Source organism: Pseudophryne corroboree, chromosome 1, assembly GCF_028390025.1.
Source record: "Pseudophryne corroboree isolate aPseCor3 chromosome 1, aPseCor3.hap2, whole genome shotgun sequence".
Taxonomy (NCBI): domain Eukaryota; kingdom Metazoa; phylum Chordata; class Amphibia; order Anura; family Myobatrachidae; genus Pseudophryne; species Pseudophryne corroboree.
This window is the reverse complement of record NC_086444.1, coordinates 182,512,888-182,535,910: the sequence shown is the minus strand read 5'-3', so window position 1 is coordinate 182,535,910 and position 23,023 is coordinate 182,512,888. Positions and strand designations below refer to the sequence as shown.

General features: G+C 41.3%; 1 protein-coding gene across 7 annotated transcripts in view; it reads right to left on the bottom strand.

Annotated features, from left to right (window-relative positions):
* The window catches only part of XRCC4 (X-ray repair cross complementing 4), a 717,473-nt gene that overhangs the window by 236,378 nt on the left and 458,072 nt on the right, over window positions 1-23,023 (bottom strand). For 2 of the 7 annotated variants that reach the window (XM_063963947.1, XM_063963948.1), the window contains exon 7: window positions 17,559-17,614. The exons of 2 other annotated variants lie outside the window; for them this stretch is intronic. In XM_063963947.1, coding sequence (XP_063820017.1) covers window positions 17,559-17,614 — 56 coding nt within the window. Of the gene's footprint in view, window positions 1-6,043; window positions 8,382-17,558; window positions 17,615-23,023 lie in introns of those variants that run through there. 3 more of the 7 variants (XM_063963949.1, XM_063963944.1, XM_063963943.1) reach the window with 3 other exon arrangements.

The following is a 23,023-nucleotide window of genomic DNA, read 5'->3' as shown; positions in this document are numbered from 1 at the left end:
TATATGTCTCAACCTTGGCGACACTGGAGTCAGACTCCGTGTCGACATCTGTGTCTGCCATCTGAGAGAGCGGGCGTTTTTGAGCCCCTGATGGCCTTTGAGACGCCTGGGCAGGCGCGGGCTGAGAAGCCGGCTGTCCCACAGCTGTTACGTCATCCACCCTTTTATGTAAGGAGTTGACACTGTCGGTTAATACCTTTCACCTATCCATCCACTCTGGTGTCGGCCCCACAGGGGGCTACATCACATATATCGGCCTCTGCTCCGTCACCATATAAGCCTCCTCATTCAACATGTCGACACAGCCGTACCGACACACCGCAGACACACAGGGAATGCTCTAAACGAGGACAGGACCCACAAAAGCCCTTTGGGGGGACAGAGTGAGATTATGCCAGCACACACCAGAGCGCTATATATATACAGGGACTAACTGAGTTATGTCCCTAATAGCTGCTTTTCATATAATATATGTATATATACTGCCAAATTTAATGCCCCCCCTCTCTTTTCCCTCTTACTGTACTGTAGATTGCAGGGAAGAGCCAGGGAGCTTCCTTCCAGCCGAGCTGTGAGGGAAAAATGGCGCCAGTGTGCTGAGGAGATAGGCTCCGCCCCTTTTTCGCGGACTATTCTCCCGCTTTTTATGGAATTCTGGCAGGGGTATTTTCCTCATATATAGCCCCTGGGGCTATATATTGAGGTATTTTAGCCAGCCAAGGTGTTTTTATTGCTGCCTCAGGGCGCCCCCCCCCCAGCGCCCTGCACCCTCAGTGACCGGAGTGTGAAGTGTGTGAGAGGAGCAATGGCGCACAGCTGCAGTGCTGTGCGCTACCTTGGTGAAGACAGAGTCTTCATGCCGCCGATTTTCCGGACCATCTTCTTGCTTCTGGCTCTGTAAGGGGGACGGCGGCGCGGCTCCGGGACCGAACACCAAGGACTGGGCCTGCGGTCGATCCCTCTGGAGCTAATGGTGTCCAGTAGCCTAAGAAGCCCAATCCGGCTGCAAGCAGGCGAGTTCGCTTCTTCTCCCCTTAGTCCCTCGCTGCAGTGAGCCTGTTGCCAGCAGGTCTCACTGAAAATAAAAAACCTAAGTCTATTCTTTCTAAGAGCTCAGGAGAGCCCCTAGTGTGCATCCAACCTCGGCCGGGCACGAATTCTAACTGAGGCTTGGAGGAGGGTCATAGTGGGAGGAGCCAGTGCACACCAGGTAGTCTAAAATCTTTCTAGAGTGCCCAGCCTCCTTCGGAGCCCGCTATTCCCCATGGTCCTTACGGAGTTCCCAGCATCCACTAGGACGTCAGAGAAAATTATTTACCAGTAAATCTAATTTAAGATCTATATTAGGAAAGCTTTGTACATGATTCCCTTTAGATGACTGTAACCAACACCTCACAGATCACACCAAATTGTGTTTATGATATACACAATTTTTTCCAGTATTTGTTGAGCACTTATTAAAGGCTGAGTAGTTTCACTACTGAAGAATGTTACCACAATATTATAAAAAGTTGTCACCTCACCTACTTCAGGTGAGCAACCAGTTGTTTATAAAGCATTACATCATGTTCCCGTACAGAGTATACTGGTTATTTGCATATATTCTTCATGTCATGAACCAGACAAATTAATTTGGAATAATACCATTTCTAATTACATGCTATGCTAGGTGAGCCCGAGACATAAATATTTGACATTTTTGTAATTAGCAGACGTTACACACCAAATGTTTTTTCTTCTACTGATGAGATCCTGTCATGCCAAGTTCGCTGGAAAATGTATGCATTTTTTTGGAGTTGCGTTGGGAGCTGCAGGAAGCTAAAGTCTGTTGCTATCTACCCGGATATCTCTTTACGTTTGTACACTGATAAAAAGGAACATCTTTGCTTTGACTGAGTTATACTCAAATTCAACGCAATGATTTGACTATATTCTTATTCTATATATTCTTTGGACTTCTACTTTGTCACCTACTTTGTTCTAAAAAAGCACAGCTGGTGTTACTTTATGAAAACCGGCGGATAACTTCCCACCACCAGCACGGACTTTGCATCCCTAAATCTCCCTGTCGGAGAGACTTAGGGCCTTATTCAGATCTGATCACAGCAGCAAATTTGTTAGCTAATGGGCAAAACCATGTGCACTGCAGGTGTGGCAGATATAAGATTTGCACAGAGACTAAGATTTGGGTGGGTTATTTTGTTTCTGTGCAGGGTAAATACTGGCTGCTTTATTTTTACACTGCAATTTAAATGGCAGTTTGAACATACCCCACCCAATTCTAACGCTCTCTGAACACGTTATATCACCGCCCCCTCCCCTCCCCCCCGCAGTGCACATGGTTTTGCCCATTAGCTAACAAGTTTTCTGCTGCAATCAGATCTGAATTAGGCCCTTAAGCTTCACAGATGACCAGGCCTCCTCTATCCTGTTTGCTGAGGACTCTACTAACAATGAAACAACAGCTGAGGAAATCTACCAGATAATTCTAAAACTGTGCAGAAAAGAGATTGATTATTTACTTCATGGACAATCATTGTCAGATTATTTCAGACAAAAACACATTCCACGTGGATCCAGAGTCCATAATACACCAACTATAGGAAGAACAAATCTAGAATTCTACAAAAAATGGGTGGCTGTACTGAACAAGTGCAGCCTTGACCTCATGCTACTTAGTATAGGAAGCTAGAAGGGAGCTGAACATCACTAAGCTGAAAACGGAACATACTAAAATTGTTCACAAAGACACACTGAATAACGCTGACTTCAACAGATGGTGGTCCAAATTGAACAACCAGTGCGATACGTACAGGAGAGAATTACAGAAGTTAAAAAAAATCTTTAAAAAACCTAACGGTCCAACAGAACTACGAAATCAACCAAGTATACTGATGGCTCACAGGTACTGACAATTCCAGACGCAATCAAAAACAACAGCGACCATTGTGGCGTAGCAAAAGATCACTCAAAAATCAATTGCACCCATCAACCCAAAGTTACAGCGGCATCATCGTGGATAAGATGAACCATCCAGCTCTAGCAGTCCCCTTTTAGGGGTTTACTAGCCGTCGAGGGGTGGAAGCAAAACAAAAACCGAACAAGAAGAGGACATCAGAACAAAAGGCAATTCAAAAACTGACAACAAAAAGAAGAACTGATATTCCACACAGAACTTTTACCATGGAAACCGCCATATTGAATAAGGTATTGTCATTTTCCCCAGCAGTACCACATAATCCCTTTGAATGGCAAATTTACATCCACCGAATGAACAGAAAAATAAGACTAAAATAATTCTTTCAACATCAACCTGAATGCACCAGCAGGAATAACATCACAGAAATTATACGGTCCCGTCACAAATCAACATTCGACCCTCCATCACAAAATGTGGTAATCAAAACATATACTAGATTAATGAAAGACTCTGTTACCAAATTTATCCAAGCACCAGTCAGACTTCTCTCAAACCTATTCAAAGGCGAAAGGAATGCATTGAAAGCATTGGAGGAATATCAGAGCATCATTATAAGGCCTGCAGATAACAGAGGAGCAATAGTTCTACGAGATCTGAATAATTACAAACTGGAAATAATATGTCAACTGGTTGATCAAACAGTATATATAAAATTACACGCTGATCAAACAGCAAGGTTCCTACAAGAGTTAAAAGGCCTTCTATTATCTGGCACCATTGAGCAAAAATTGATGGATGCCCTACTACAGGAATCAGCAGTTATCCCTATACTGTACACGATCCCACAAAATACACAAAGATTCAACAAAACCACCTGGATGACCGATTTTATTGGCCAGAGGTAGATTATACCAACCTACATCACAACCCCTGGACACCCTTATCCAACCTCACATCACCATCCAACAGACGCACGACAAAGATACAAAAATATTCCTCAACCTAATACAAGGAGTTCATGATCTACTAGCTAATCGGGGCATCAGGGACGGTGTAATGGTTAGCATTACTGCCTCACAGCACTGAGGTCATGGGTTCAATTACCACCATGGCCCTAACTGTGTGGAGTTTGTATGTTCACTCCGTACTTGCGTGAATGTGTGTGCGTGTACATGTGGTAAGGAATATAGATTGTAAGCTCCACTGGGGAGGGACTGATGTGAATGGCCAAATATTATCTGAAAAGCGCTGCGGAATATGTGTGCACTATATAAATAGCTGCTAATAAATAAATAATAGATAAATAATAAAGTAATACGCACCATGGATGTGTCTAGCCTGTATACTTCCATTCCCTATGATGAGGGACTACAGGCCATGGAAGACTTCATTGATAACATCACTGGTGATTTAGGACTGGATAAATCACTATATATTCAGCTCCTTAAATTGGTCTTGACCCTTTCAGTACTCCCATAGAAAAACATTACAGCCAGCCACATTTGATTGGGGGAGGGGAATAAAAAAAACTGCTAACAGAGAATAGCTCACACTGATGATGATGATGATGATGATGATGATGGGTGAACATCTAGTGTACCTAGTGGGGCAGGAACACTGCAGGACATATGAGTTTGCCCTACCTTAAGAGAGAATTTTATAGATTTCATTTTGTGGGCAAGATTACTTATATTAATGAAAACTAAAGCTTTAACAAAACAGAGCCACCTGTAATACAGGCAGATATTTTGCTGTGTGCATCCAGTGCCCAGTCCACAGTGAGGTCCCACGTGAAACACCTCTGGTGATAAGAACGCATGGAAAAGTTTACACAGTGAAATAAATGTTAACGTACCAAAATGTAAGGAACACTTTACAATAAAGTGTAGTATCCCTTTAATATAAGATTTATATTTTAAAGTTGTGTGTGACCTTACGGCTTGCAATTATATTATAAAAGACGCTGTTTATAAAAGACTAGCACAGACAAAGGGCAATAATAATTAGGATCTTATTCCAAAACAAATAATCAAACTTATAAGAAAGCCACAATTAAAATTCCTTTACTGCAACCCAAAAAGTGTACGCAATGCAAAGTTTCATTTTTCATATCCCTTCTGAGTCAAACTACTTTGTCACTTGCATAACGCAAGCTTGCTGATTTCTTCTATGTAAGGCCAATGGTATGGTTAGAAAAATTGTTATGAACCATTTAGTATAACAAGTTAACAGTTCTTAAAACAATAAAACAAATGAAAAATTTCTCCTCCAAAATCACGGCCACTGCACCGGCCCTTGAAGCCGCCATGCATGGTCCAGCATTAACTTTGCAAACTAAATTAAATTAAAAATAGATTTTAACATGTCTGGCTTTCATTTTAATTAACTTACTTTAAAAGTCTATGAGAACAGAGTGTGAGCTGTTTGTTTTAAATCATGCAGCCAAGGTTCGTAAATGATGTAAGAATATACATAGTTGGTATAGTTACAAGAACACTGAGGCAGTTTTTATTTTAAAATAGAAAAGACCAACCTCGAAGTTGCATTAATCAAACTAAGTTAATATCTTTATCGCCTAGACAGGGTATGCCTGAGAACAGTTGTGAGGGTATTGCTTTGTTTAACGCAAGCTATATTATTTGACATTATGCAAAAACTTACACAACAGCATAAATGGTTTGTCTATTAATTGACTTTTAAATAAAGTGCTCTACTCAAAATATTAAAGTTATTAATGGGGGATCATTCTTTATTTTGGTCATTTTTGATGTGTGAAGTGTTTCATGTTTTATTGTACATAAGTAACCAATTATGAGATGATCAAAATTTAAAAAAAATATATTATAATTTAACACTTTATTGTTGTGCTTTTATCTGCTAAATGTTTAACTGTGGTAAGTTTTACATTATGTGGTATTTTCGCAGATGTTCAAATAGCCCAGGAGACATACTAAACATTTGTATTCAAAAACGCACTTTAGCTCGTGTCTAAAAGGCTTACCTTGAGGACAATTATGAAAATGTGTTGTGATAACCATTGTGAACATACACACGCAAATTATCCTAGCACGATAACACGGGAGAAGAACATGGAATATAATTTTATTGGGTTTAGAAATGTAAGACACAACTGGAAATGTACTGTTCATTATTAGCAATGAAATACTTTGTACAGATGTGTCCTCATACACTATTGCTGCCAAGTCCCATGCAACGTAGATTGTACAGAGTGGCTTTTTCAGACGATTGTGCATCTTAGTCGCAATGTGATGCAACAAATCCACTTCAAAAGACTGCACCGATAAATCTGATTTGCAACACTTGTATATCTGTGTGCCGCTGAGTCCGAATCTGTATACACTGCACTACGATGCAGCAGCTGAAGCTTTTTTTCATGTCAAGTATGCACAGAAAATGAATCAGTGCAGTCTCATGAAGTGTTATGTTGCATCGCATTGTGACTAAGATGCACATTTGCGTGAAAGGATGCTTCAATGCTTGGCATTGAGGACTCGTGCCAGACGTCTCGCACCATGTGGCATATTCAGGCTAGTTGTATGAGGGCACATCTGTAGATTCTTTCAATTCAATCTGACAGCCAATGACCACCTGACAAACAATGGCTTTAATGGAAAGTCAACTACAAAATACAGTGCTCCCTATTTATCAGAAGCAAGGGTTATGTTGTAAATAGGTGGTTTAATTAGAAAGTACTGTAATTAAAAGACCATAACATGTATAATACAATGCACAAACAGAATACACAACAGCTCTCACAAAGCTACTGCAGTAAGTGATCAATCTTTCCAGCCAATGCCTCATCCAAAGGGTGTGTAGAACATGACACAAGAGGGTCATTCCATGGTAACAAACGTTACATTTTGACAAACAGATCATGTGAAATATATTTTTTGGAGCATGTGTTTTGAATATTTTGTGCAAAGTAAATGTTGTTTGTGCGGTACAGGATATGCTTTAATTTTGATGCAAAGCTTGGCATCTTGTCATTGTTAGATGCCTCTGAGATAGAGGATTGAAAACTGGTAACAAACGTTACATGAAAATGACAGAGCTGCAATGTTTGTGATAGATAAAGAAATTTCTCTGCTAATTGGTAAGGTCTGGAAATAAAAATACCTGTATTTGTATTAGATAGCATATAGTTTAAAACAGGAGTAAATGACAAAGTTATGACTTGTTCATCTCTTGCCTAGAAAAAAATACAGAAAAGTAACAAACGTTACACACAAGTAACAAATGTTACACAATCAAATGTTCATAACTGAGATCATTGTAAGGAGTGTTGAAAAATAAATTTAAACTAAATAGAGTAGTAAAGAACATGAAGGTCACTCAATTGTCACAGGTAGGTTTTGTGAGAAATAAAACTTTCCTCTAACTTCTCTTGGTTTGGCTAACTTTGCAACAACCATTTCAAATGAAACTTCATCTACGTCATCTGCTTGGGGATAGACAAAATACAAATCTTTCCCTATCTGCTTTTGAAGGAATTGTATCTTGAGGACATCTTCTTTCTTTGTCAAAATGTGTCCAATAAATTTTTTTCTGATTTTGTCATAGTGTACGATTACGTAGTTATCAGCGGTTAAGTTTACACTGATGTGTTGTGTGTCATGTGACATCCCCTGTAATGCAGTGTGATCCATTCTGTGGATTTCTGGTCTTAGCTTGCATAATTGAAATGGCATTTCATCTCCTGCGTTTTCATAAAGTTGAACAATATAAGGAATGGTAGTTGACACTGCGTGCTTCCTGAATTACTGTAGCAGGTTGAAGGTCTTCCCAATGGCATAAGTAATTTGAAGACATTTCCTCAACTTTCTCGGAAGAAACATAAATGCAGTGAATATTTTCAACGTTTTTGACTGCTGTATTATAGAAGTCTTGAGCTGACTGCACTACTTCATTTCTTTGAAGTACTCTCTTCCAAATAGTACGTTTATGTGTAGCCCCAACACCATCATGAGGTCCTTTTCCATGATAAGAGTCCTGGTAGTTTCATTTTATAGTTATGCATTCAGGGTTGTCATTTCTTAGCATAGACAAATAAGCCATGGCTTTTCTATTCTTGAAATGCTGTGCGGCACCATCTGTCCACAGTTACAGACGATGCATTGGTACATTCATAAGCGTCTTCACATGTTCTAAAATGTTTTCCTCACTCTAGACAGAGCTTTACCCAAAGAGCTAGGAGACTTATAAGCTGGAGAGCGAGAGGTACTGGCAACATTTCCTTTTGCAGCAGCCTTCTTACGTGCACGGCACAGCCGGACACGTAATTTTGTAGCATCCCGCTGTGCTTTTTTCTCAGATATGCTTTTTGGTTTCTGCCGGACTCTTCGCATAATGTCTCTTGCTTTGTCAAGTCGTTGACGTGTTTTTTCTTGGTCCATCCTTGCTCGGTACTCTCTCATTTTTTCTGCTGATTTCTTGGCCATGGCTGTGGAAATAATATATGACTTATATCATATATGTAACACTAAACATTACTAGAATACAGTAACAAATGTTACGTAAGTTTGTTGTAACATTTCTTACTCATTAACCTGTAATGTTTGTTACCATTTACTGAGGCAACAGTTGTCTTTTATAACTTCATTGTTCAGAGGAGATTTATAGGTTATAATACAACAATGATGAAAACAAAATGTTATGACTAAATTGTAAACACCTATGAAGCCACACAAACAAAATATGTGATTTGCATCATTAGGCCCCACCCATCAGCAGACCTGCCAATCCCAGCATTTTTTCCTGGGATGGGGCGAGGCCTAATTATTTGATAGTCCAGTCATGCCCCCCAAAGATTCTCCCACAGAGGAGACAAACAATGTAGGTAAGTATGTAGTGAGCTGTTCTGTATATTCTCCTGCAGGTAGCCTGTTTCATCATTGTTTGGCTTCCTAGGTACAGACTTGGATTCTGTAATCATAATGAAGTGTTACACAGGGGGAATTGAATTCTGACGCTAATTGTGACGCCGGACTATTTCAATTAGTGGAGTTTCCCCCCACGCGGGGGCCCCCGTAGTCCAACGCGCAAGTCCCCAGGGAGGAACTGAACCTAATAGCTCCAAAAAGTCTCCGTAAAAAAAAGAAAATTGGATCACGCACGATAAAAAAACACACTGATTCCACAGACTTTTCCTCAGCCTAAAGGGGGGTACTCACGGAGCGATATTCTAAGCAATCTGACTAGATTGCTTAGAATTTTAGCAGGATCGCTCTGTGTGTACCCCCTACAGCGGTAGCGATGCGCAGCCCCGCGCATCGCTATCGCTGCTGCTAGATTGGCCTGCCATGCAGGCCAATCTAGCGGGTCGCTCACTTCACCCGCTGGGTGAAGTGAGCGGCCCCCCCGTCTCCCCCCGCGCGCTTAGCACAGATAGCCCTGTGCTGAGCGGCGGGAGAGATGTGTGCTGAGCGGTTCGCTCAGCACACATCTCTCCTGCATCGGCCTGTCTATATGGGCCTTAAGACTGGCTCATTATACCAATAACAAGGTGTATAAAGATGTTCACGCTACACTCCCCATCCCTCCTTATTGTTGTCAATGAAAGGCAATAGAATGCATAAAAGTTGATCATAAATATTTTTTTAATTAACCAAGTGCAAATGTGCAGTAAACTATAGCAACTACTATAATGAATTGCGTTTTGTTGTGTTTTACAAAAGTGCAAACATTCAGAGAAACATGGGCCTACTGTATGCACTAAGCCTTGGAGAGATACAGTAGAAAGAGATAAACTACAAACTAATCAGTTCCTCACTATCATTTTTCAAACACAGCCTGTAACATTCCAGTTAGGAGCTGATTGGCTGGTACTTTAAACTTTTCCAAGGCTTACTACATAGGTGTCATAATCTTCAAATATACCTTTTGCCTCAGCATTTTGCATGAATCCTCAAAATATTTGCAAATATGCATTTTGCAGACTTTATAGTCTATGAAGAGAGCTGGGACAATGACAGTCCTTTGATTGTGCAGTGTGGTGGTTGGTGTACTAGTAGAAAGGGGAACTTACAGCTAAATTCAACTGACAAAGCCAGTAGACCTAAAAAGCCAAACGCAGAAAGAGGCGTCCATTTTGCCGAATGGTTTTCACCAATTTCTATGAATGTTATTAGTAATTATTGTACAATATTAAACTGAAACCTCTCTCAGGCACAGTCCAGGCAATGGTAATTATTTTGGAATCCCTATTGTTCATATATCTAACCAATTACACCAGAAATATGTTTTTTACTGTGAATTATAACACTACAATATATCTGGGTTTCTTTCCAATACATCCATGTAATATAAACTAAAAAACTAAACATGAGGTGAGAACATACTGCAGCCAGAGAAAAAAACAAGTGTATGATAAATCAGAAGGTGCAGCAATGTGATATGTTGATTTATGGAGGTCACGCAGAACACAGTTTTCCATCAGTGCTATCTCTAAAAGAATATCTAACAAACTATAGGCTTGATACAGAATTGAAATCAGGTATATGGTGTTCTAAAATGCTATAGAAGGGAAGAACGCATACATTTACCCACATGCAGAGATGTAGAGAGCTTGAGGTACATTCACCCACTGCTTACGCTTTGTGCCTGATTCCGAGTTGGACACTGCAGTGTCTGTGACTGCAGCTTTTGCTAGACTTGTCTCTACAACATTATGCAAATACTGCTACAAGCCCTTTGCTGGTGTACAGCCGTGCGCCTGAATGTATCAGGACTGAGACGCCCACTTAGACCGACTTTACATGTTCAAATATTACTTGGTACAACTTTTCACGCAACCATCATTGACACCATCAGAAAAACGTGCACCAGCCCGATGCTGTGTGCAGATTCTCTGCCAAAGTATGGCCTCCAATGCGAGCAATGAAGCGTCTGAGTATGAAACCACTTCAGTGACACACCTACGATACTCTCATAACATTATCTCCGTGTGTCGCAGAGGTGCCTCCCTGTCGCCTACCAGTCACTACCCAATACATTTTCAAAACATTTCTGAGACCATGCGTATCAACTGCAACCGTAACTCTGTGCGCACGCACTCTGGACGCATCCGCACTAGGAAAACATTGCTAAGATTCGTCCAACTCAGAAATAGGTGGAAAAGACACACCGGCAAGCAGGTCTCCACCACATATTGGCACAAATGTTCAGTTAGAGTGGCAGCTTATAGTTGCCATGACTGCATGTTTTTGGGACTATGGGGGCATGGTATGCACCTCAGCACCACTAAACAGTATATGCCAGTCTCCAGTGACATCGTCCCCAAGGTGACTGCAGTCTGATGTAATGCCTGCACAGAAGCATCCAAACTTACTAGCATACATTGCTGTATTTTCTATTAAGGCCAGGAACACACTATGTAATATATTGCTCATACAGCCGACGAACAACATATTGCTAGTGCATCAGCGTGTGTGTATAACGCTGTTCATCAGAAGTCTGACTGCGGAATCCAGACAGAATGGATCCCAACAACTAAACCCACCCCTCCCTCAGCCTAACCCTAACGCCCAGCACAGACTAACCCTAACCTCCCCCAGTCCTGCTGCCCAACCCTCCCCCTAGTGTCTAACCCTAGCCTCACTACTTACCGGCAGGATCTGTCTAGAATCTGTCTGTCGGTAGTGCGCGGTCAGTCTAATGCTTGTTGGGATCTCAACTGCCGGGATTTTGTCCACAACCCGTTTCAGCTGTAATATGATCATTTTTATGTTTTTGGGGCATTTTGTATCGCAGATATACAGTGATAAATAAACAGGTATAGCCATTTCCTAAAAAAAACCCACATCTGTGAAAACTAACACTAAAGTATCACATAAAAAAAGACAATAGGTGGACAGACATTTAGAACATAGAAAATGATCCCCTATGATCTGATATAAAATACATTTAATTTCCTTATAAATAATACGAACCTGGGCTTGGTCTGAGGTTAATAAAGTTTCAGCAGACCTATGATGAAATTATGTCTGTCTGGCCAGAAAGGACCCAAGCAAGCAGAAGGCAATAAAATATTATTATTTATGTATTATCTCAGAGATACTTCGTTAAGTTGATAAAATATATTTATTAAGGAAAACAGGCATAATTCTATATTGTCCACAACGATTAAGTCACGTAAAAACAGTATCATGAGTGAGGCCAAGACCTTTTCTGTCTATAATAAGTGTTGCTGTATTTTTAAGGAGCAACTCTTAGTCTGTAAACTAAATTCATTTTCCTTTCCAAGAGAGTCCTATTTTATAGCAGAAACGAAAGGCAATCAATCAGCGCCGGCTTAAGAAAATGGACAAGTCAGTGGTCACAAGTGATAAACAGTCGCCTCCTGTACATTGGCAGCTCAGCATATGATTTGCTGGCTGCGGTTTACTGCAAAAAGCTAGAATGTATTATTACTGTGTAGCTGGTAGAAATGTGCTGCACAAAGGCTACACTTCTTTCTGCAGTAGCAACAGGCACAGAACAAAGCTCAGACTTCCCTTGCTAAAGGAAAGTGATATACTGTCTTTGTTTACATAAACCACTTAACAGAGTCATTCAACAATGAATTTCTCCCAAGCGTTCTTCAAGAAATGCTAAGTATCACCCTTGTACACCTCCTGCACACTAACACTAATCAACAAGGTGAGCTAATGATCCCAGCTGTTGAACACATTGATAGATGGCTAATCGTGCTACTGCTGTCTGTATTACACCAATATACAATACTAACTGACTACCCATGCTTCGCTACGGGATGAGGATGGTAAATTAGAATTATAGTTGTTCGTTAATTTACGTTGGTTGGAGATCTAGTATATATGCATATCTTGCTTCCCGGACCCACTTTGTGTAGTGGCAGGACCCCTTTTTGGTCCCCCAAGGGACCCTGCTGTTTCCACTATACAACTCTCAGTCTGTGGCTTATTGCTGCCTCCATTCCCTCACTGACATCATGTCACTGCCCCTGTCACATGCAGCCCTGTCCTTCCTGAGATATTATGCATCTCCTAATATACTGTGTGCTGCTGGGGACCCTGCTCCTCCCACTACGTAAATGTCAGTGTGTGGCTTCCTGCTACCTCCATTCCCCTCCTCACATCATGTTACTACCACTGTCATATGCAGCCATGTTGTCACTGACATATCATGCATGTCCTGATATAGTCTGTGCTGCTGGGCCACCCCTAGCGGTGTTTGTTCCCAGATTGTAAGTCATATTTTGTAAGTTTGGTGTAAATTTCTCCAGGCATTCCAGAGTTATGCTGTCTACTGAAATACTCTGTGCTTCTGCCTCACCCCTAGGGGTGTCTACCCCCCCCCTCTCACCCCCCACAGTGTTTGTTCCCAAATTGTAACTCATATGTGTACAAAGTTTGGTGTAAATTGGTCCAGCCATTCCAGAGTTGTGCTGTCTCATGATATACTCTGTGCTGCTGTCCCCCCTAGGGGTGCTAGGGGTGTGTTACCCCCACAGTGCTTGTAACCAGATTGTAAGTCATATGTGTACCAAGTTTGGTGTAAATTGCTGCAGGCATTCCGGAGTTATGCTGGAAAATATTTATACATACATAAATACATACATACAAACATACATACACACATCCATTTTTGGCGATTACAGTGACATTTGTAAAACCGGTTCTTAGCAAGCACCTGGGACCTAAGGAGAAGCTACCTGCCAGTTTTCAAGATTGGAGACCTTGCGATGAGTCAATCAGTTTTTGCCTTTTATGTCTATAGATTAGGGGAGTTTAATTTGAAACTCTTTATACTACTGAATATGAACTATGGCCCTCATTCCGAGTTGATCGCTCGCAAGGCGATTTTAGCAGAGTTGCTCACGCTAAGCCGCCGCCTACTGGGAGTGTATCTTAGCATCTTAAAATTGCGAACGATGTATTCGCAATATTGCGATTACAAACTACTTAGCAGTTTCAGAGTAGCTCCACACTTACTCGGCATCTGCGATCAGTTCAGTGCTTGTCGTTCCTGGTTTGACGTCACAAACACACCCAGCGTTCGCCCAGACACTCCCCCGTTTCCCCGGCCACTCCTGCGTTTTTTCCGGAAACGGTAGCGTTTTTTCCCACACGCCCATAAAACGGCCTGTTTCCGCCCAGTAACACCCATTTCCTGTCAATCACACTACGATCGCCGGAGCGATGAAAAAGCCGTGAGTAAAAATACTATCTCCATTGTAAAATTACTTGGCGCAGTCGCAGTGCGAATATTGCGCATGCGTACTAAGCGGAATTTCACTGCGATGCGATGAAAAATACCGAGCGAACGACTCGGAATGAGGGCCTATGTATTTATATTACTGTCACAATTCATAAAGGTCCTCACTGTAATTACAGCAGGCTTGTCTTTTATGCTACATACACTTGATGACAATTTGTTGACTAGACCATTATAAGAAAAGCAGAAACTCTATTGTTTAATTTGATATGACAAAGACACATTACCAAGTGGGGGAATTCACAGGTTCCACATTGTAACAGTTTAAAGGGCAATTTGTGATACCTGGCTGCACACATCTCCAAGAAATACGAGCCCTACATTGCTCATTTTCCTGCACACCTCTATGGGGAGCAAGGGAAAATTTGCATTAGAATTGCCCCCTTAGAGTGGAAACTAGGCTTGGATCAAAGTATACACGCTAAGTGGGGCAGTTAGCATGATCAGAATGTTAGTATGCAGTATCTTTATGAAAAGGATCAGGAACTCAGCATATCTTCACAAAGACTCCTTGCATACTGGTATTTCTATCAAGAATGTGTTCAGATGTGCCTACTACAGCTTTCAACAATTTATATTAGACAGATCTTTCCTCTGTATGATAACAGATTGCTGGAACTTTATGTCACTACTGTAACACTGCTTTTCCCTGGCCCTGAATCAAAAGTTGTTATTTTGCAGCAAACATTACTGCGCCTGCCTGGATCATACTAAAGCAAATCCTACAATTAGGATTTCAGCTGCTCAATTCGGTAAATTCCACCAAACTGTCAAACCACTATGTGGCCCAATCCACAAAATTTGATCGTGCAGGCCGGACAAAGAGGTTGGCCGATGATCCCCATTGGTATATGTATGACGTTTCCAGCTATATTATAAATAAGATCTCTTCACACCAGGCTACTTAGAAGTAGATGCAAAAAACGCATTAAATCCATGTCTCAAGGATGTGCAAGTCCTTCCTTCACAAGTCTCTATTTGTCTGCGGATAAACCTTCTATAGTAGGGTAATGCTTTCAGCTAATTACCATAGAAATGATTGGATGAGATGAAAATCTGACAGGATCTGTAATATTAGGTGTCCCACACAGTTGTGACCTATTATCCACAGAACTGATGTGATTATATTGTGTGTCACCAGTATTGCAATCTAATCCTGTATTAGAGTTTTAGTGATAATATTGCCCCAGACTCCTTTACTTCAGGGGATAGATAACAAACTACAATTGAGGAACCATCACCTTCAGATAACTACTGTCCATGTGTTTGCTGATGTTCATCATGTGGCATTGTGCTAACCAACTTTCATGTCTTTACAGCATCTAGAGGTTATTCATTCCACACCCATTATTGTGCCAGATGGGTGGGGTAAAGAAGATTTACGCTGTCTAGATAGACAGTTATATTGACTCATATGGTCGACATGCATTAGGTCCACAGGGCCAACATTTTGATAGGTAAAAGGTAGACAGTGGGTAATTTCAACAGGTACAAAAAGTCAACATAGTTTTTTTTTTTTTTTGGGTATCATTTTGTATATACAGGATAACTAAGCAAAATCAGTGTGAACGTGTACCCTCGTGGGCTCACTTCACTTTCCATGCTACAGGCAAGGTTTCTTTTCCCAATTGTAGTCCACTTGGATAGTAAATCAAACAAAATTTGGAAAAACATGGGGGGAAAAACTTAACGACCATTTGTGTGTCGACAACTCTCAATTTGACCTTTATACCTGTCGACCATAAGCATGTCTACCGTTTACCTGTCGACCTGCGCATGAGCATGAGGTGGGAAGCATAGAAGCTGCTGGAGAGGGATCAGAAGACCCCTCTCTAGTGGTGCTCCCACAGAAGGTTAGAATTACTAACACCATCTGAAGGTACAGTAATGTTAGATATGGAAGCCAAGCTTCTCAGGGCTTGGTAAATTAACACAGACTGTACTTTTGGACTGTAGTGTGCATTGTTATTATGCCTAATGCAGCATAGCTCTGATATCATTTGCTATTTCCTAAGTTGCCATCATACCTAAATCATGTGGATACTGGCACGTCCGCATGGGTTTAGCCAGTGCTTAAAGTGGTCCTAGAGAGGTGGTGGAACTCCCCCCCCCTCCCCTCCTAGCGCCCATGGAATAAATGTATTGCGCCCCCACCCCCACCAAAAAAGGGGCATGGTCTCAAAAAGGGGCGTGGTCACACAATAGTAAAAATGCCCACAGTAGTAGCACCCCTAATACACATAATGACCACAGTAGTAGCACCCCGTAATACACATAATGCCCACAGCAGTAGTGCCCCTTATACAATGCCCACAGTAGTAGTGCTCCTTATGAAATTTCCACTGAACTGGTAGTGCCCACAGTTGTAATGCCCCTTATATAGAGCCCATAGTAGTGGTGCCTTTTATGCAATGCCCCCAGTAGTAGTGCCCCTTATGTCCCCAGGAGTGATGCCCCTTATGAAGTGCCCCCTTTACAATGCTGTCATTAGTAGTGCCCCCATTAATGCTCTTAATGGTAATGCCCGTGTAGTATTGCCCCCAGTAGTAATGTCCCCAGTCGTTTAGCCCCAGTAGTTATGCCCCCAGTAGTTTAGTCCTCAGTGGTAATGCCCCTGCAGTTATGACCACAGTAGTTAACCCCCCTTTAGTTTAGCCTCCCAGTGGTAATGCCCCCAGTAGTTTAGCCCTCATGTAGTTTGCCCCATGTAGTTTATCCCACAGTGCTAATACCCGCTGTAGTTTAGCCCCAGTAGTTTAACCCCTGTAGTTTGATCCCGTTGGTAATGCCCCCAGTAGTTAAGCCACCCTGTAGTAATACCCCCAGTAGTTTAGCCCCACTGTAGTTTGCCCACTTGTAGTTTAGCACCAGTAGTTATGCCCCCAGTAGTAATGGCCCCCTGTAGTTTGACCCCTTGTAATTTGTCTCCTTGTAGTTTAGCTCCCAAGTAGTAATGCCCCCAGTAGTTTAGCTCCTGTAGTTATGCCCCCAGTAGTTTAGCGCCCAGTAGTTTAGTCCCCTTGTAGGTTAGTCCCCTTGTAGGTTAGCCCCCAGTAGTAATGGCCCCAGTAGTAATGCCCCCCTGTAGTTTGCCCCCTTGCAGTTTAGTGCCCAAGTAGTAATGCCCCTAGTTTAGCTTCTGTAGTTATGCCCCCAGTAGTTTATCCACCTTGTAGTTTACCCCCCTGCAGTTTGCCCCCTTGTAGTTTAGCCTCCCTGTAGTTATGCCCCCAGTAGTAATGCCCCATTAGTTATGCCCCCCTGTAGTTTTCCCCCTTGTAGTTTGCCCCCAGTAGCTTGCCCCACTGTAGCTTGCTCTCAGTAGACGCGCCGCTAATACATCACACATATGTAAAAAAAAACATCATAAAAAAACCATACTCACCAAGCCCCGCTCCCGCGTCTGACTGCTGCAGTCCTCTCGGCGTCCGCTCCTCTGCACTATGAGAGAGACCCCTGGGTTTAGCTTTCATAAATAAGCCCCACAACTTTAAAATAAAAACAGCTCATGCCCACCTTTTACCTATTCATTCCGGAAATATATGCGTAATTAACAGCAACCAATGTGAAGTTCTTAGACACGTAAGTACATGATAAATGAGGGTTGTGTGTTATAGCTTTACTATAAATGAAACCTAAATGCAATGAACCAGCACAGTTTTGGAACTCCCACCTTTCTGTATTTCTTTAATGTTTATGTTTAGTTACGAACATGCACTAAAATGTACTAGGAATACATGATGGATCTATGGACTTGTATGTCCTAATCTTGATCATCATGCATCAAGACTCAGAGCACAAAGGGCAGTTCCAAGAACTGCAACATTTCTATTTACTAAAAAATGATTTGAAAGTAGAAAAAAAACAAAAACAAACAGCAATTGGCGGCCAATTAAATGTTATGTTCCCATTTCACATTTTCTTAAAGCCATCTGTACATTACAATGAGTGCAAAAACATAGGAAAAATATCACAGGTATCTGTTATATTCATAGTGTTTCAGATCATTATCTGATACAAAGATTCAATGTACAATACAAATTCCACTGGAGATTTTAGATATTATATCCTGCTATATAACAGAATATATATGTTAATGGTGGATTATTGTTATAGAAAAATGACAAGAAAGCCAGAAGACCTATATAAAACTATCAATAAATTTCAATAGTTTCTCATGCTTGCCTGTATAATAATAGTATATATATATATATATATATATATATATATAAAACACCTACATAAATACACTTTTGCAGAATAAGAGAACACCATTAAGTATATAGTACACTGTATTTACAAACTGTAGTGGGGAACTGCACAAGACAAGCACGATTAACTGATTCTGTAGGACAGGGGTATTCAAGATGCAGCCCTCTAGCTGCAGTGGAACTACACATCCCAGCATGCCACGCCACAGTTTTGCTATTAGGGCATGCTAAAACAGTGGCAAGGCATGGTGCTAAGTTAGTTTCACAGCAGCTGGAGTGGCCGCATAATGTATATCCCTGCTGTAGAAGAATAATGCACAACAGTAATTAACAGGAAGAAGGCAGACTACTTCAGGAGTTCTAGGATAGTCTAGCAGGTGTGTACTGAATGCACCACCAGCACCAGCTAGTCACATCCAGCACACAGCAGAACAATGGAGAGTGAACTCTTCTAATCCCAAGTGTCTGGTGACGAAAGGTCTCTGCACCTGCTGTTACTTGGAGTACAAATTACAGCAGCCATCAGGTAATGGTAGAGGTGATAGCACCCACTGATTCCTACAGTGCAAGCTATGGAAAAACAGTAAGAAGGTGGGTCTGATAATCCCTTTAATTTTTGCATTTATCTAAAGTATCCTCTACTGTTCTTTTGGACTTAACATAGTGATTCCTTTGAATAATTCCCAATTTTGCAGCAATTTTATCAAATTATTATTATAATTTTTTTATATGGCACCACAAGGGTTCCACAGCGCCTAACAAAGTACATAAACAAATGAGCAAAACAAGAAAACAATTACTTACAGTATGAAACAGTGTAGGACAGGAACTTAATATATAAACATTGCTGCATCAGTAGACATAACACTAAGATAAGCATCAGGGTGACTGAAACAGAGGGTTAGGTGCAGTTGTAGGGAGTAGAAGAGAGTATAAGTTAGAGAAGGAAAAACACATGAGGGGGGAGGCCCTGCTTGTGAGAGCTTACATTCTAAAGGCCAGTACTCACCAGCCGATGTCAGAGAGATGTGTGCTGAGCGAACCGCTCAGCACACATCTCTCCCGGCGCTCAGCACAGCGCGATCTGTGCTGAGCGTGCGGGGGGAGACGGGGGGGCCGCTCACTTCACCCAGCGGGTGAAGTGAGCGACCCGCTAGATTGGCCTGCATGCAGGCCAATCTAGCAGCAGCGATAGCGATGCGCGGGGCTGCGCATCGCTATCGCTGAGGGGGCTACACACGGAGCGATCGTGCTTAAAATCTAAGCAATCTAGTCAGATTGCTTAGATTTTAAGCAGCGATCGCTCCGTGAGTACCCCCCTTAAAGGACAGAGGCAGACAGACAGGGGTAACACAGATAAGGGTAGACAGTGAGCATGGAACAGAGGGTTAGGATGACAGATGGCTGTGTTTGATGAAGAAGTGGGTCTTGAGAGCCTGTTTAAAGTTTTAATAAAATAATTCTATTTCCCCTTTTAAAGTCCACAGTATATAGTCATCTTTATGTTTCCATGGAAAATAGCGTAAAACAATATTTGTGGATCAGCTACACTTGATCAGTTCTATGTAGAGTAAATTAAACCGCTGTCCAGTGTTCAACAACATATTTCAAGGACTTCATTTTAATGCACTTTTTAGTTTGCCCAGTTGGCAACTTCATCAATAGTGGCCTAATACGTTAGTTTAATGGTCTGTTTAACACAAATTGAATAAATAGGGTACAAGCAAATTTGATGAACTTGTACAATCTCCAATACCAACATATGGATTTTACAATTTAAATGTAACCTCAATTTAACAAATTTGTTGAATTCCTAATCAGAAAATTCCTTAAAAAGAGTATCTTTAATCTGCATGTTTATGTAAGTAAAAGACTACAATGTGAATTTACAAATCCACGCTTTTATAAAGTAAGTGCTACAAAGCACAGTGAAATGAAATCATTCTTTCCATTGGTCTGCACATAATCACCAGTTCACTATAAGTGCACATTTGCTGGCCTGCTTTGGAAATGTTTAATGCATTTCTAGTAACCATATGTAAATTCTTTCCAGCCTGGATAAGTTATAGTAACAGTTTGCAAAGGAAGCAGGTGTAGCGTTGTATTTATATCTCTCATCAAAGTTCACAGTTTAGAGATGAGCTGTCATTGTGCTTCCTGCTATGTTGCCAGACATTGCACAAGAGAGACTTCCCGTTGGTTGTATCGGTAATTGCAATAATGTCATTCAAAAGATTTGCTAATTTATTGAAACATGCTACAAATAACACAAATCTATCTAATAAAAGTACAGAGAAACCTAATTCATGCTGCCAATTACTGTCAACTGAAAATTTTGTAAATCTTCACTAGCTGCCAAGGTGTTATACAATGGCGGGAAGTGGGCACTGGGGCAAGGAAAATAAATTACTACAGTACTTGTTTTGTATGTTGAAAGTAAATGTTTTTTTCTGTTCTTAATTGATATTCATAAACATTGACACAGTACCACTTGTTCTCATATAAAATTCACCATGTCGACAGTCATCAAGTCGCTAGAAGATTGCTGACACGGTCAAATAGTCGACATGCATGTTGACATTACCAACATGTCAACAATGACCAAATCATGTCTATCTGGATGATACTGTATGTCAACATGATGAATGGTCAACAAACAATCCCTAGTGGTTAGTGGTCCCTTACCTTTTCCCGGCGGCAGCTCCAGCATCTTCTTCAGGCTCCAGGTGGTGCTGTAAGACTGACTTCCGGTGTGGACCTGTGATGCTCCTGTGTTCCAGTATTTCTCCCCCTAAACTCCCGGCTGACTAACACTAACTGTTGGCATCCTCAGAATGTCAACATTTCACATGATGGCATTCCAGATATCGACATTGTGGTGACGGCATTACAAATGTTGGCATGGTACTGTTGACCATGTGACCAAGTAGGGGCCCATGCAGCCCTCCTGGCCTTCACTTGTGGCACCTAGGCTTCTTCCTCCTTGGTTGTCTGATTTGTTTGTTATTGTGTGTAACCAGGGCCGGACTGGCCCACAGGGGCACAGGGGAAAACGATGATGAGCCCCAACCCTCCTCTAGGGTCAGGTTTTAGATTGTGACTAAAATTATACATTATACATATGTTACATTATACTGCACAGGACTATGGTGTATTCTCTACAGTGCATTGATGTTATAAATCTGCTACATTATCATGCATGCACTAGCAGTATTTACTATATATATTTATAAAAGGTCCCTGACCATTCACTCTCCAATAGTTAGCCAAGCCTCTGTGGTGGATGGCCGCACAACACTAAGCATGGGTCTCTATCACTGTATTCCCCTGGCGGGTTCTTCATGCCCCAGTCCGACGGTGCTTGTAACACTTGTTAAAAATGTCTGCTGACTTGTTATTAAAGATAGGTGTCTCTTTCATTGATCAAAGGCAATGATTTATCTTATTAAACGATGTAGAGTAATTTGTGGCTCTTTTTAAGGTTAGAGCCCTCAAAGTGCATCATGTTGCCAATCACTAAGTTACAGAGTAATCTAGGAGTAAGTAACCCAGGAGACATTGCCTATAAAGGTGTGTCTTGTTTGCAATGAAAGAAAATCAATTATGTTCATACAGTAATGTAATTTTCCGACTATTTTATGGATTTGTAGAGGATAGAATGTGATCTGTGGATTCAAATAATATGAACCTACTAAAGAAGCATTTAATTGATTCCAAAATTATGCTAATGTCGTAATTCAAACCTCAAAAGCTTTAAAAGACATGCTCTCATTGTGAACATTTATTGTCCCTAAATTAAATGCGACAGATACTTTGGTTCTAGGTGTCACTATTTCAGATAAGCAATGTGACAAAGCAATAAGGAAGGCTAGTCAGATGTTTGGTTACATAGGGAGAGAAATCAGTAGCAGCAGGGGTGTAGCCAGAACTTTGTGGGCCCCATAGCAACATTTTGAAGGGCCCCTGTCCCAATGCTTCTAGAGAGACACTATTATGGGGCATAACATTAACAACACACAGCAGTTGTTAATGTTATGCCCCACAGTAGTGCCCTAGTTTATTTTTTGAACCTTAGTATTGCTCTAGTTATGTAACATTGTAGGGCTGCCAGTACGGGACAGATGTATTAAGCCTGGAGAAGTGATAAAGCAGTGATAAGTGCAAGGTGATAACGCACCAACCAATCAGCTCCAATATGTAAATTTACAGTTAGGAGCTGAATTGCTGGTGCGTTATCACCTTGCACTTATCACTGCTTTTTTTTTAAATTCAGTACTTTTTTATTGAAAGTTTTTCCACAAACAAACATAGAAAAACAGCAACCAAACAATAAAGAAAAAAAATAAGATTTTACTCACCGGTAAATCTATTTCTCGTAGTCCGTAGTGGATGCTGGGACTCCGTAAGGACCATGGGGAATAGCGGCTCCGCAGGAGACTGGGCACAACTAAAGAAAGCTTTAGGACTACCTGGTGTGCACTGGCTCCTCCCACTATGACCCTCCTCCAGACCTCAGTTAGGATACTGTGCCCGGAAGAGCTGACACAATAAGGAAGGATTTTGAATCCCGGGTAAGACTCATACCAGCCACACCAATCACACCGTATAACTCGTGATACTATACCCAGTTAACAGTATG